Source organism: Watersipora subatra, chromosome 2, assembly GCF_963576615.1.
Source record: "Watersipora subatra chromosome 2, tzWatSuba1.1, whole genome shotgun sequence".
NCBI lineage: Eukaryota > Metazoa > Bryozoa > Gymnolaemata > Cheilostomatida > Watersiporidae > Watersipora > Watersipora subatra.
In genome coordinates this window covers 12,785,943-12,802,329 of record NC_088709.1, presented here as the reverse complement: position 1 = coordinate 12,802,329, position 16,387 = coordinate 12,785,943, and the positions used below count along the sequence as shown (strand labels likewise).

The following is a 16,387-nucleotide window of genomic DNA, read 5'->3' as shown; positions in this document are numbered from 1 at the left end:
ATTCATGACAATCTCCCACAGTGCTTGAGACTGGTAAGCGTACTACTATATAAGATACAAGCGGAACACAGCCTTCTTAATTTTATTAGACAACCTTTGCAGAAATAGCGCATGCAGAAACAGCTAGCAGCTAGTCACACAAAACTATAGGCTATTCTGGCTTTTTGCATACGCTTACCTCTGATTGTGCTCTGAGGAGTAGTTGCCTCCAGATAGGTGTCCCTGAGAGAACAACATCTCTCCCTCGCCTGGTCACTTCTGCTAAAAACTGTCATCCTGAACATCTTCCAAGAATATTCAAAATTGCTACATTTATCTGGATGAGCATGATGACACTCCGCCTTGATAACGAGGGGTCTGACGATGGACGAGCGTAAGTCCAGTCCATCGACACACGTCTCACATTTGGCTTCCACATCACTGCAATATTTGCAAAATAATTGACATAAAATATTGAAAATGTGCTAGCAAGACTTGGTGTATACATAAACACAATTATTGATACATATATAAAAACTAGATAATTTTAGACTAAAATTTCTAGCAGCAGCTAGAAGGCTGTGAATAGAAGCCCGACGAGCAACAAGCATGTATATGTACTACCGGCTACTAAGATTACAAACTCTATATTTTTGTCCACATTCCTCTTCCCCAGATGAATAGGGTGTACAGTAATGACGCTTGGAATTAACATCAAACTAAACAACCATGACTTTAATCACTAGGTAATAACCGCAAACCTTGTAGAAATGGTAGAGTCGTCTTCTTGTTTGGTATCCAGCGTTTGCTTCACCACAACTGATCTGCTACCTCGAAACACGACCAGAGAGATTTGATAGCCTTCTTTCTGGCCACTAGGCGCCAGTGAGGCGGTGTTTATTGATGTCCTCTTTTCAGCCGAGAACTCAATCCTAAATAGTACCACAAAGAGTAAATATCTATGATTTACCATGATCCATACTATGCCTGACTTACTGCAACACTGCAGTGTGTCGTATAGCTACAGACAATCTTAACATAAAAAGTTGATTCATTCTGATAATTGCTTCATATATTAAAACTGCCACGCGTCGGGGCAAATTTTGTTACAAAAATACAGCTTATTTTGTTAAATTTGTTTCCAATCCCTAAAAATATTACCAAAAAGAAATACATACAGGGGCATTGTAACGCGTGGCCACATTGGTAAAATAATCAGCGTCCAGCTATAGCTAGCCACACCTACACACCAACACTGAGAAATATATATATATACATAGATTGTATATATATCTTTTGAACCCTTTTGAACTACACAAATTGTCTAAAAATTTTCCATTCAAAATCTTTACTCATAAGAGTCAAGCACACGCTAATAGGTTTGTAAGAGATAACTTTTTATGGACCAATTTTAAAACGTTCAATTTGTGTGAAGGAAGAATTTTGTGTTAGGGCACTACGCAAGATGTATGTACAAGCCTATAGAGTAATTCTATAACCACCGCTCGAACATTAATATGGGATGTAAAAATACGGATGAAGACTTTTTCAGTATGTATGTGATCTGCTTCAACCTTGTGTTATAATTATCTGCCATGCTGGTTGAACAAAACAATGTAGCTTGTGAGACAATCAAAACGATGTAGCTTGGCGATTAGATGAGGAAAATGTAGAGTTGCGGCCAACAGAAGTGTTTTTGTCTCGTATTCACACATTGGCTAATCATCGGCATTAACATTGCATATCACACGTCCATGTTTTGCCAAAGAAATGCCCTCCATATACATCACAACTTGGAGTGAGCATCATGAGTGTTTTTGCCACGAAAACTGGTTTTTGTTTTCTAACATCAAAATCATTAGTGAAATATGACTAAATCATGACCATAAAGCTGGAAATAGATGCACTTTTCAAAGTGCTGTCAGTCAACTTTAAAGCTTGGAAAATCTCCTAGCTTCAAAATAATATTTGCACCGAGAGAGTTCGGCTAGCATGCGCAACTATGCGATGTAAACGTCGTACCACAAGTAGGAATACAAGCAATTTCTTTGATGACGAGACCTGGGGTACACTCTTACCATTATGATGAACTTGGCATTCACACCTAATCATAGAGAAAAGACTAAGTATTCTATTGAAAAACTATTTCTCCTGAGACTGGCTCAAATAATATAAACAGTTGTAGATCTGTTGACAACACCAATGCTCCTGCAACATTAAAACTATGCCACAATTTGAAATCAAAGCTCGAGACAATTTAGGATTCTGAATGTGTAACCTTCCAACCTGATGAAACAAATTTAAAAAACATCTGAGGAACTCCTGATAGCTAACAGTAGTAAAAAAGGGGCTACTCACTTTGAGCTGTTGACAAAGCAGGAAGTATTGAGTTTGTGTAGAATATTACAAGCCCACAAGTATTGGAGGTCGTCACAATCGGGGCAATCAGGATCATATGACATGCTTCCATCTAGCTCTACATCTTGCTCTATAGATGCACCTAGCTTCCTTGCTATCCCTGTTAACAGTTGAATCAATTGCGTGTTATGAATGCTAATTTGGGTAACTATCAACAATTACTAATTGAGAAAGCCATTAGCAATTGCTAACTTGAGAAGCTAAGAGCAATTGCTAACGAAAAAGGCTACTAGTTATTGTTAATTGAAGTAGCGATCAGCAATAGCTTTTTGAAGCTATTAGCAATCGCTTTTTGGGTCGCTATCAATAATAGCTAATTGAAAAGATATTAGCAACTGCTAATTTGACTAGCTATCAGCAATTGCCAATGATAAAGAGACAATATGTAGGCTTGTCAACTATATCTATGAACATGTTTAGGATATTAGATAGCTCAGAATATGGACATATAAGTTTTGCTAAACCTTTCATCATGCTTGCAAATGCTGTAGTGATGACACTACTAGGACCATTGCTACCACTCAAGCCATTGTAGAATTACTAGTAGAACACACAGGAAGTAATCTAGGAGGTTAGAAACCAATTGTGACCGTTTCTAACAGTTCTAATGAGAAAGAAATTACTCTCATACTTTAAAGTGCCGACTACCATTTTACACAATCGTACAGTAATACTTCTAGTCACAAAGAACCTCTAATAAATAATTTCTTGTTACGAAATGTCTTCATATAAATATTTCTCGGAATAATGAAAGATGCTTCTAAACTAATCTCAAAACAGAAAGATAAAACCTGAAAATTTAAAAGATGCTAGCCATTAAATAAATGAGTAGCCTGGTTTGACAATAGCGCAGCTGAGCTGGTCTGCCATTAGCTGATGCCCAGCAACTTACTTCTTAGTCGGCCAATGCCAAAGGTTTTAACTATCATTTATAATTTATACAAATGTTATGCAGCAGTTTTGTGGGTCTCAGAACAGATTAAGGCATTTATTGAGTAAAATGCATTCTTCCTTAGCAAATTTTCAGCTTAAAAAATGGCTTCAGGAACGGATTAATTTCCTATGTAGAGTTTTTACTGGAAAACAAAAGCATAACCACAGGTTGTTTATGATTAAACCAAAGAAAAGCTGACAAAACTCATAAACAAGGAAAGTCGTACACAACTCACTAACTTCTTTGACTAAAAAAGTAATCACTGGATTAATGAAAAATGTTAAAATCACTTTTAATTAAGATATTGTGCGATTATCAGTAAACTTAAAGGATGCCAAAATTATGTGCAGGAGAGATACTTGTAATTGCTCCAAATGTGAAGAGATGACAAACAAGAACACGCAATCTCCCCTCCGGGTTATGACAGCTCTACTCACCTCCAGCTATGACAGCTCTAAAAGGGGTTGGAGATATTATCAGCCGCTCAGAGACACTCTGCTTGAATTTAGTGCCCACGATTGAAACCTGCAAGAAAGACTAATTTAGATTAGATTATTTATTCTATTATTATATTATTGCTGAAATTTTCTTTTTCTCACTTTTATCTTCATTATCTTCCCTTTTGCTTAGAAAACTATGATGTTTATTACAGATGAAGAAACCAACATTTGCTTAAATTTCATATTGGATGTTAAATAATTCATACGTTAAGACAATCACAAGTGGAAGTTTGATTTTAATTGGCTCTGCTCGAGTGAATCACACCATTTGAACGACTGTAAGTTCGATGTATATAATGCTAAACCGTATATGACATATACAACCATTGTACTTGGGATTCTAGAGATTGATTTTGCAATGAATATTATGAAATGCTGTCAATCCATTTTCCATTAGACCGTAAACAAATACATCATGCATCTGATTCGAGAGATACAGCAACATAGGATGTGGAAAGCTTGAATCCAACAAAAATACAACCACGTTGGTCAATGTATATCTATGTCTGATTCCAAAGATGGAGACCTTCAAACCCAAGGGCTACAGACACAGACCCGTAGTTATCTTCACCGTCCAACCGGCGTGCGCCTCAAGGTAGCTCTAATTAATCAAAGCACCAACAATATCCGCACAATCATGGATTGCAAGCAAATACATCCAAATACAACCGCTATGCGCTATTTGAAATCAACGATATGAATGAGCCATAGGAGCTCATAAGCACCAGGCTCTCACATAGAATTCCTCAGTATCGGACGGCTGCTCAGAACGTATACATACATTCCAAGAGATGATGTAGTTGCCTGGAGCAAGAGTCCGGGGAGGCAAATAGAGGTCAGAAAATGGCGGTATGTAGACTCCAACCTCAACCAGACTGTCACCTTCCATCTTCTTCACTTCCCAACTCATACTCCAGTTTGTTGCCTGAAATATGTTTTGAGTGTAGGTGTTAGCCTTGTCATTGTCCTATACATGGATTTTACTTAACGACATTATGGGCTATCTTAAACGCAATACCATAGTGAAACATTGATAGAAAGATAACTTACATAAACTACAGCAGTTTAAGAACAAGCTGAGAGTTGTGAGTGTGACAAAACACTTCATAATATAATAATATAAATATCATAATAAAATAAATATATCGTAATATAAACTACGATTGCTAACCCTTTGTAAATGGCCAAGAGCGGTGTGGAGGGGGGGGGGCTTTAGTAGGATTTGAAGAACATTTTGTGATTAATAAGTAGTTAGGGGAAGGGGTAGGTTGGCACTTCCAACTCTTCAGGAAACCTTCCAAGTTTAGGAGTTATGTTACTACATCAAAAGAATAAGGTTGAAGTGACATCACTTCCTGCCAGTTCAGCCATTTTAATAAAGTCAAGGTGAGTTTTTAATCTTTACAAAAGTGAAATTTATATGTAAAAGTAGTTTTTGTTAGATGACTTTGTGGTCTAATTTTGTCACAGAGGATTGACAACCAAGTTTATATTTTTTCCAATATATCATCTTGCATGTTTGCACTAGAATCCTTGTTCAACTTGAATGCATGCTTTTCAAAAAAAGAAATTACAGACAAGTTTTTCAAAAATGGTAGTTGGAGGCAGGTTGACGCTTTACATTTGGGGCAAGTTGGCACCTAGGCCAGCCTACCCCGCCTTCCCCAAATTAATTAGCCAATCACATCTGAACTTGAACGAAAGGAAACAATTATCTGCCTGGTTTAGTTTTTATGAGGTTTTACGGAATATTTAATTATTAAATATTAATTAAAGAAAATAATTCGGTAGTGAAAGAGTTAACGCAATCACAACCACATCAGGAGTGAAGCAGAAGAAATACCACATCTGCTCAAAAACACCGGTAAATTTAAATTTTTGCCAGGGCAGAGCGTTATCTAATATAGGTAAGCTATATCGCCAGCTTCAAACAAATGGTTCAAGGTTATAATTACCCAAACACTTTATAATGTGCATTCACAATGAGAATAAGCAACGAACCGCCTGGCATCCATCTCTTTTCATAAGCCCTTGTAAAGTGATGGCCTCAGAACTATACCATTGTGAGGGAAGTACAACCGCCTCAGCATTTGGCAAGCTCTTGGATTTTATTATCAGAGTGACATCACACGCAAAGTTGGTGACAGGCAGCAACATTGTAAAAGACTTCTCGCTGACTCCATTGTCAATATGACAAGTGAGGTTGTAAACATCGTCCCTATTGGTATGACAAAAAGAGAATGTATAGAATGATGAAAGGCATTTTTTTTAGCAATGATCATACTTTCACCTACAATAATGTGACATAGTATGAATGTATGAAATTAGCGACTAGGAAGGATGCAGTATATACTCGTTAATAAGTCGAGTTTCTAGGAAACAATTTTAAGCACAACTCAATTGTTTGTAGCTGATGAGTATACATGCTATGAAGAAATTGTCGAACAACTCCGCGTTTTTTTATATTAGTCTGTTGCGCTTTTAGCTACACGGGGCACATATTTTATATTGCGGCTGACACGATTAAAATGCGTCTAAGGTCAAATGTCAAAATGTTCAAGAAATTTTACTTTCAAATTCATAATTATTTTCTTAAGCGATGTTTTAAAATTAATAGAATATTGTTAAAACACGCGCGTTAAAAACAGAGCCGCGTAGGGATGCTGTAAGGAGGTCACCAATGAAGCCGATGAAAATCCGACTTCCGATCGCAAAGATTTGTGCAATAGTACGAATATTGATGTTGATTCCATTTCGTTCCATGCCTACTTCGTGGTTGATGTTTTCAAAGATACCCCCTTGAATCGGAAGTTTGAATCGCTTTGAAAAATTAAATATGCGACATTTCTAACCATTTACATGCTACAAAAATGAAACATACGACAAAGTTTGTAGCATGTAACACTAGTGAATGTTACAGTTAGTTCATAGAATTACCGCTATCAAATATCAGTAAAAATATGGTATATATTACCAGTAAACAACAAGCTTACGACAGTTTTAGAAGTTTAAATTTAACAAGTAATATATTTAGAAAAACGTTAAGCGAAATTTCACAACAGTATATTCCGCATTGAGTCTAATGCGTGTATATTCAATTAGATTGTGCCCTATAAATTTTCTCTTTTGTTTGTTTACTAGTAATGAAGTATATAAACACGATTGATAACAGGAAACGTTAAACTAACGTTTTAGCTTACAGTCATTTCACAAATATTACCATACCGTAAGCGAGTCATCCCAAACCTCATTTTGTTGAAGAACTCGATTTATTGTTTGGATTAAAAAAGCTTTAAATTTTGAATGTTGCGTTTTTATTCCGGAATATTCCGGATAGTAAAAATAGTAAAAATCAATTTAGCTTCGATACAATTATTCTGGATTAACGGGGTCGACTTGCAAAAGAGCAATACTTAAATGACGCAATATTTTTGTCTTAAAATACCGATCGGCTTACACACGTGATCAACATATACATGAGTTCATACGGTAGATCAAGTATTACCGAAGTACCAACCTCATGGGTGTAAAAGTGACAAGCGCCTGACCCATGCCTTCGGCGATTATCTCACCATCCAGGTAATGAGTGTAGTACCCATCATTGCTGTTGTCCAAGCCACGACAGTCATATGTGAGGTTATTACCTATTTTTATCTTAGGTGAAGCGGCCCTGTAAGCACAACATCCGGCAGGTGACCCATACAAGAAATTTAAAACCCAAACTAAGTTGCAACGTGTAGTCATCTTATAGGAAAGTCCATCCACACATAAGATAGCACATAGGAAAGAACATAAACTTACTTGTAGCTTACAAGGTAAGCTAGCTAAAAAATGTATGCATAAAGCAGGCATAACAATAAGACAAGCGAACATACCAGACAAGCAAGCATCCAGACAGGCATGCAAACTAGACAGGCAAGCATACCAGACAAGCAAGCATACCAGACAAGCAAACATGCCAGACAAGCAAGCATACCAGACAAGCAAGCATACCAGACAAGCAAGCATACCAGACAAGCAAGCGTACCAGACAAGCAAGCATACCAGACAGGCATGCTTGCCAGAGAGACAAATACAATTGATAGCTAAAACAACTAATACTGTTGATAGCTAACACATGTATAACTAATGCTGTTGATACATGGAGTATTCAGCGACACCTTCAACGCCAGATCTTGAAAAGTTCAGCAAAGTAGTAAAATCTTACATCGTACTTTGTAATGTTCCAAGTTGAAACGCGAAATTTATGTCAAGCGCTCCCATGTATCTTAAAAAGGAATACAATTTCACTAGTTTTATGAGTAGATTAGATTTGCTTGTACTTTTTTTATTTCAAACTTTACATGAGTAAAAATATTGTAAACGTAATGGCCCATCATAATGAGTTTTCATTGATGTTAGATGTATAATATTATTATATTACCAACAATTTCAAAAATGTTGCGTGGTAGCAGAATAAGATAAATAGCCCATTGGAAAGAAATCTTTAGGGGCACATAACTAACAAAAAAACTGCTAGAAACCTAAACAGCAGATTTACTAGTGGGTTTATCCAGCAGGCAGCTCACTCATGAAACGCTCCAAAAGTGCCGGTCTTTTTGAACAGTACTGTAGTTTCCGGGCTGTAAGTCAAGGTTTTTCATAGCTTGGCCAGAGGTGCACCTGATACTCCGCAGTGACTTATGTGTGAAATTATTAACACATTATTAATATTTTACATGTTATTTTCACACTAAAATGCTCGAGGCATATATCTTGAAACAGCTGAGAATAGCTTAACAAAAATGACACCGAAAAACAATCATTATCGGCAGATTACAAGCTGCCACAGTAGTAAAATATGCAGCTGACAATGGTGATAGAGCTGACATGTGACATGGTGACATGTGACAGCTGACATGTGACAGCTGATAATGGTGATAGGGCTGACATGTGCCAGCTGACAATGGTAACATAGCTGACATGTGACAGCTGACAATGGTAATATATCTGACATGTGACAGCTGACAATGGTAATAGAGCTGACATGATGACATGTGACAGCTGACAATGGTAATAGAGCTGCCATGTGACAGCTGACAATGGTAATAGAGCTGACATGTGACAGCTGACATGGTGATAGAACAGCAAAACAAAAAGTTGTGGCCGGCAAAAAGCAGAAAATCGCAATATAACCGGTGTAAGAGAAGTAGATGTTACTTACGAAGGATGCTGATAGTACATTCTGAGAATCGGTGTTCTTCGATAAATTGTGAGAACTTCGGCATGTACCTTATTGATTGGCACATCGGGAAGTCGGACATTAACACACAGGGCTGATACAACTAGCCTTCTACAAAACAACAAAAGTACGCAGGTGAAACCAAGTAGTTTAACAAACTGAGAATATAACTAGAGGCAGGTTCTCTTACAGTTAAGTTACATGGTCATTACAGTTCAATTAGACTCCCTAGTTGCCTTCTTATATGCTACTACTTATGCTACTACTGTAGTACTACTCCTTATTCCCATCCATGTTAGTGAGAGTGTGTGCACTGCGGTGTGACCCTAGCATGACCTCAAAAGTGAGGCAGTGAGTTTGTGTCATGTCAAGAAAAAATTGACACTTTTTGAAAACTCTGGAGTAGTATTAACTTAGGCATTCTGTTGTTGGTACCTAATAAAGTTACAGTGCCATAAAGATGTTCATTCTTCAACAAGTTACTTATGAATCAATAAACTTCTGTGTGAATTATTAGTACAGAAGTGCTTAAAGGTTGACTTGCAACAAAATTCACATTACAGTTATTTGGTATCAAAAGATTCACCATGTCTTACTCTGTTGTGTTGTAGGTGCCACATATGTGGAAATGTATTTACAAGCTCTTAAAAGCTCAAAAACGAAAAGCCGCCGTAGACTGGAATCTCTTTATTTCTCTGACGTAGCCGTGAAATTTGGTTATCGTCTTGTCGCGTGATGTTCTCCCGTGAATTGAAAAGGCAATAAAAAGCTCAATATAAAACTTATCATAGCGTTAGTTATGACAAACACTTCGGGTTTTACCGAAGACCCCGTATCAAATATAGATGCTCACTACTTTACAGTTTTGTTTCGGTTTGGTCTAATCGGCAAGTCGTAATCTGATCATGTGACCCAATACTTCGCAAATAATTTCTGCAGCACTTTTCGATTATCACAAATGACCAACAGGCTCGTCATGATTATCAGACAATGATATGTACTCCTTCAAGCTAAGGCTAAAAAATTCAACGAATTTTTAAGGTAAGTTATAAGATATCACAGCTAAAAGTGACAGCATTACAATGACGATAAAACAGACGCGTAAGAACAATAGACATGGTTTAATTGAATGCGTGAAGTATATTTGTGAAATATTTCGACGAATAAGGCTGCATGAAAGTGTAAACAAAAACCATCTAACACAGCTACGTCACATTTGAGCCGTTTTGGAAAGATAATCGAAACTACGGCAGTCTCGTGTGGCTGCGATTAACTGTTCGTTTTTGAGCTTTTAAGAGCTTGTAATCACATTCCCACATATTTTGCACCTACAACACAACAGAGTAAGGCATGGTGAATCTTTTCATATCAAATAACTGTAATGTGAATTTTGTTGCAAGTCAACCTTTAAATATTTGCATAAAGACACTACGCAGACCTGAGAATAGGTCGATTATTGACGACAATGAAGTTGCTGTCATAGGCATGCATGTCAACTTCAGTGTTCTCGGGAAAAAATGTGTTTGTTACGGTAGGCTCATCATATGGTGTTCCCTTCACGATGTGACAACTCTCGAATGGCACATTCTCAGGATAAACCTTGACTATGAGGTGCAAGGAGTTGATTAGTTCATCAGGGAGGAAGTAGAGCTTTCCCTGGTTCTCCTCTGTCCAACTTCGTCCCTCGACTAGCAACTCCACACCTACACAAATATCGCAGATTAACTTCAAATAACTCTGTGCAATACCTGCTCCTAGGAGATGAGACAAAAAGTGTCAATGGAAATGAAGAATGTAAAGGTTTGTTCTTTTATGGCAGCAAATACAAGCTTCTGTTTTAAAAAATTAAACCCTACCAAACAAACCGTTATAAATATATAAAGCATCACACAGCTAAAATGTTTTAAAGAAATCATATATACCACTCTCTAGACACGTACGTTGAATAGGCTTGTAGATTATTGCCATGGCGATAGCCTCCATGCTTATCTCAGTGTTTGATGCAACAACAGAGACAGTGAAGCCAGCCTCCCTTATTGATGTGTACTTGTGGCTGATATTAGTATGGAATCCAGCCTCTTCAAACTGCATTTCTTGGTCTCCAAACGACCAGCGATATGTAATCGGCAGGGTGATAGACTCGGTGCTCTGAAGCTCGACATTGAACTTGGCCTAGTGGAGAAAGAAAGTTTGGCCAACTGCATACAAACCTTGATACATAGACTCAACCATAGATATGCTTTCCACCTCAGCTGTTCAACTGTTTGGTGAAATGTGCAGTTGCAAAAGATGAACCCCTCTTCAGACTACGATTGTTAAATACTACACATGAGGAAATAAATCAGAGAAATTCCCAAGTTGCGCATAAATACAAATGCAACAGAAATACATCAAACAAAATACAATTTAATTAGCTCAGCAAGTCAAATAGAAATCAATAAATATCTAAAACAACTAGCAGCCGAAAAATGCAATCAAAAAGCAAGTAAAACCCAAAGTCTGTTAGAAGCGGAGAGGTGATAGGCCAAAACCTCACAACAGTATATATATATATATATAGTTACAAATATAACATATACATGTATATACAGTAGTAAAAGATAACTACTTCAGTAATGCTAATATATATGTATATATAAACTAGACGGCTTTTAATATGACTACAATTTGTCCTGGGAGCTACAAAGCTGTTTTACGCTGGGGGCTCATCAGGTTGCGACCAATCAATCAAAGCCTGATGAGTGGCAAGCATGTAGCAGCATCGTGGCTGCAACGACAAAGTTCACACATGTAAAAAACTGTCTAGTTTTAATATACAGTGAAACTCGGATAACTCAAACTTCAAGGGACCGAGCAAAAGTGTTCGAGTTATTAGAGCGTTCAAGTTATCAAGACAGTCATAAGTGCACGTATTTATCAGTAGATACATGTACATATACAAACTATATATCAATCAAAAGCATAGATTGCTTGTTGCAAGTTAAAGGGTCTCTCGTGTGAAGTTTTAAATATTTTTAATCAGAAAGTATAGATATTTTTTTATCACTTGAGATTTGTTTGTTGTTTTAGGTGATGCGACTGCCAAGGACGTTCTCAGATTAAAATTGGCAAAACTTGATCACGGTTAAAACGCTCAGAAAAACTTCATACATATTTTTCTACCGAGCGTTTTAACCAAGATCAATTTTGCAGTCAGTTATTACAAAACTGCTTTGTTATTAAAAACCCATTATCAATTTTGTCGATTTTACTTTAAATTTATCCGAATTTTACCTCGCTGTTCTTGCTTTCGGAGGGCTATCGCTAAGCGGATGTTTAGTAAAATTTGATTTTTGCAAACCTTTAGAAAAGTCATTATTGAAAATATTTTGCCAATGTTGGTAATAACGAAGCCTAAGAGCTACTAAAAGTCGATGTTTAATAAAGTGATATTCTAAAGCGATAGTAACAACTGTCTCTGTAGCCGTTTGGCAAAAAACTGTTCGAGTTAACGGAGTTTCGGTCGAGTTATTTAAAGCCATTTATCATTGCGTGGGAACGGACCAAACAAATACGTTGAGTTAACCGTCTTTTCGAGTTATCCGAGGGCGAGTTATCCAAGTTTCACTGTACTCAACTCTTAGAGTTTAGTATATTAATGTTCTCTCTTCTAACATAATTACCTTGAATCAATACTATACATGTAAAAGAAGAGTAAGGAAGAACATATCGACTAATCACTTTATAAGTGACTAGGATTACAGACTGACCGTGTCGTTAGCATGAAAGTAATAGATCGGAAGTTGACCAGCTACGATTCTGTGAGGGTCAGTAAACGCGAGCAGCATCTTTGGTGGTATAACCTCAAAGCTCATCGACTTGTAGTATGGCTCATCTCCAACCATCAGAAGCATTGTTACGTTGTAGAGTCCAGCTAAAATTTAGTAAAGGTTCAACCATGTTACAGTCGATCCTGAATGAACCAATAATAGTGTTGGGTGGTCCGATATAGCCCATTGGCTGGTTTAACCGATGTACCTATATAATTATAGTGAAAAAAATCACAGTAATGAAGCCTTTATATATTGCACTATATACTGCACACTAGACTATATAAACTTATATTTAGCTTGCAAGAAAAAAATATCCAAAGCGCAGAAATGTTTAAAATTAGCAACAAAGGTTAGACAACTCCAGTAATGGAAAATTACTCAAAGATATTTTTCTTTTATGAAAATCATTCTTTTGCTTGACTTAATATTAAATAAGTTATTAATTTAAACTTACGTCATGGTTTTACAACATACATGTATTTATAAAACGTAAAATTGTATTTTACCATCATGAAAGTCGAATAGCACACAAATGATATGATTGCAAAATGTATTTCACTCCTGCGAATGATTTAATTAAATAGCTCCAATAGACAAGTGTTTCTTACATTTAATAATTAACTAATTATACTAAAATTAATTTAAGCCAATTATCAATTGTCTGAATGTAACTGCGCTTTGATTACAACTACCATGTCCATATTTGTCAATCTTATCCGTTATCAGGATGAACGGGATCCGTTTGTCAACTGTGTCTCAACGAGTGTCAACTGTACCTGCATTCTTTTCTAGTATTTCAACTAAGATGTAAAACAGAATGATAGCACACACTGCAGGGGAAGAAAAGACATTCACACAGATACATAATACACAAACACTTAATCAAGTAATACTTTCAAGCTCTAAATTATCTATTGGCCTGTACCTTTATTATAGACGTGAGAGGCGTATGCCCTGCAAACGACCAAGGTTAGAACCTCGGTTTCACACTTAGAAATCGTCTCCCCGCTTAAAGGCCCATTAGCATAATCACCCCACAATTCCACCAAAGCATTGTCCGGGCCGGCTGTATACCTAAAGACAAACTAACTGTAACTTACAGCAATCAGAGATTGAGAGAAGACTGACATATGGAACACAAGCAATGGCTGAAATGTACTGACTAAGATTTTATGATAAACAAGAAGCACTACTAACATGTACAAAGCCGTTTATTGTTTCGAAGTGTTAAATTTATTCAATGTAAGTTTATACTGAACTAATTGTGATTAAAAGGCAGGCTAAGAAATAAGAAATAAAATGTAGGAACAAAGGCTAGCAACAGAACAAATACACCTTGCACATATCAATTGACAGTTTTTAGACTTGTACCTGATATAAAAGGTGATATTGAGAGTGCCAGCGGTGAGTTCTGCACTGGTGATGTCACCGACAGCACCGATTGCTATCGGACCTGGTTTGATAACTACAAGGAGTATCTGAGAGAAGTCGACAGGAATTCCATCTGGGTAGGCTGGGTGGTGGACAATGCAAGTAATGTTGGGATGTCCTAGGGCTTTTAGCTTTACTGCAACTTTCGAATGATTTTTACTCCTGTCCAATGAAAAGATTAGAAGATTGAACTAGAATAATAAATTGCATTACAGAGGCAGACCTCTACAAATTGAATTGAAATATTCTGATATTTGCTCTATATGTCAAAGTCATCGCACGCGGGAACAACTTTTATTATAACAATACAATGAATTATGCTTCATTCATTCTAGAGCTCAATAATTTGAATAAATACATCAAGCGGTCACATAAAACTTGTTCAACTAAAGCTCATATAAAACTAATAGTAACAACTAAATTACACGTGAAAATGAATAAAGTAATAACAAATACAAAAAGGGTTTCTATAGGTCCTTCGAATAGAAAGATCATTGGAAGTTTAGGTTCTACAGTGCATTGGTTCCGTAGCAAAACTAGTGATACAAATGTACGACATACCATAAAACCTCTATTTGAACTCTAAACTGTGCTAAGACTGTTTAAATTTATTCAATTTATATATTAAAAGATAATTAATAATATCTGCAGTGTTTTAAAACATTTCAGACAGCGAATGTATGAAATTACTTGGCGTGTTGAGCAAGAGGGTGCATAGAGGTGACAGCGAGTCGAGTTTCTAGCTAAAGTTACATGATTCATCATTACATTTTATGCTATAATATGGTATTTAAAATTGAATGCCAGTCCTGATGCCACTAACAACCTTGGCCTGTTAAGTACACTTAACAAGTTGCACCTAAGTTGCAAGTTCCAAGTTGCACTCCCTCGCGGGAGTGAAAGTTGGCTTGGTGCAACTTTGATCAAAACAGGAGACAGGGCACACTACAGTAACGGCTGGTTTATTTGTTAAAATAATCGAAACGGTGTTTCTAGCTAACTGATATTTCTAGCTAATTGATTTTACCAGTTATTGTCATGTTTAAACCTTTAGCAGTTGAGTGAATAACAGCCCAAATTAAAAACAAATGCCTTCCTTAATACAAATGTTGTCATTATTACCTCTACAAGGTCTTGAAAAAAGCCATGAGTATTTTTAGTTCTTTCAAACCTTACGATTATGTCATAAAAAGCTAAAAAATGAAAATATTCAAAAGATATATTGATTACACGCTATATTCTTATCAGTCTATGGGAACATATAAGTCTATACTCGTATCAATCTATGGGAACATATAAGTCTATACTCTTATCAGTCTATGGGAACATATAAGTCTATACTCGTATCAGTCTATGGGAACATATAAGTCTATACTCTTATCAGTCTATGGGAACATATAAGTCTATATTCTTATCAGTCTATGGGAACACATAAGTCTATATTCTTATCAGTCTATGGGAACATATAAGTCTATATTCTTATCAGTCTATGGGAACATATATGTCTATATTCTCATCAGTCTATGGGAACATATAGGTCTATAATCTTATCAGTCTATGGGAACATACAAGTCTACACTCTTATCAGTCTATGGGAACATATAAGTCTATATTCTTATCAGTCTATGGGAACATATAAGTCTATGGGAACATATAAAGGTTTCCCTTACGTTTCTATGACATCGACTCGGCCATCGTAGAACCATTCAAAAGAAAGATAGTTGCCATACTGCACGGTCGTCATCAAAACTGCTGTTTCACCTTTCTCAAAGTTACTTCCTCTCTCGGCTCCAATTAGATGGCTTAGCACACCTGCGACGCTCCTGTTCCAAAACAAAAGCAGCCATTTTATACCAGAACTCAAGGTCATCAACTAGTTTAAATGTTCTAATATTCCTAGAGTTTTTGCAAGAGTCATAATACCAGCTCAGATGTGTCGCTTTGAACTAATAATTAAGTAACTTGGGATACTTAGTCATTTCTTCTACACACTCCTCCAATATACATGTGAAAATATCTATCATTGATTGGGGTGCACAATATGTAGTTAAGTATCTGGAGTTATCTACCACATGCCGCTTTCAATAGTCAG

The 16,387-nt window shown here is 36.5% G+C and overlaps 2 protein-coding genes across 2 annotated transcripts in view; both read right to left on the bottom strand.

Moving 5' to 3' along the window:
- The window catches only part of LOC137386971 (polycystin-1-like protein 1), a 60,591-nt gene extending 59,804 nt beyond the window's left edge, over positions 1 to 787 (bottom strand). Inside the window, exons 1-2 of the mRNA XM_068073220.1 lie at positions 741 to 787; positions 179 to 420 (exon numbers count right to left, since the gene is read on the bottom strand). Of these exons, the coding sequence (XP_067929321.1) occupies positions 179 to 284 (106 nt within the window). The 5' untranslated portion in view covers positions 285 to 420; positions 741 to 787. The remainder of the gene's footprint in view (positions 1 to 178; positions 421 to 740) is intronic.
- Positions 722 to 16,048, bottom strand: LOC137387963 (uncharacterized). The gene is made up of 13 exons (XM_068074479.1): positions 15,966 to 16,048; positions 14,236 to 14,457; positions 13,790 to 13,938; positions 12,802 to 12,965; positions 10,993 to 11,224; positions 10,491 to 10,755; positions 9,035 to 9,163; positions 7,349 to 7,501; positions 5,833 to 6,049; positions 4,613 to 4,798; positions 3,769 to 3,856; positions 2,338 to 2,497; positions 722 to 911 (listed from the first exon to the last, which is right to left on the bottom strand). The coding sequence occupies exons 1-13, from the start codon at positions 16,037 to 16,039 to the stop codon at positions 722 to 724; spliced, it is 2,229 nt and encodes a 742-aa protein (XP_067930580.1). The 5' UTR covers positions 16,040 to 16,048.
- Between the last annotated feature and the right edge of the window lie 339 nt (positions 16,049 to 16,387).

Excerpts from the sequence above, each read along its gene's own strand:
- LOC137387963 (XM_068074479.1), bottom strand. The coding sequence starts at position 16,039 with ATGACGACCGTGCAGTATGGCAACTATCTTTCTTTTGAATGGTTCTAC. Across the intron at positions 10,756-10,992 it reads AATCTACAAGCCTATTCAAC|GTGTGGAGTTGCTAGTCGAG; the intron begins GTACGTGTCTAG and ends ATATTTGTGTAG. Across the intron at positions 3,857-4,612 it reads ACTACATCATCTCTTGGAAT|GTTTCAATCGTGGGCACTAA; the intron begins GTATGTATACGT and ends TCTTTCTTGCAG.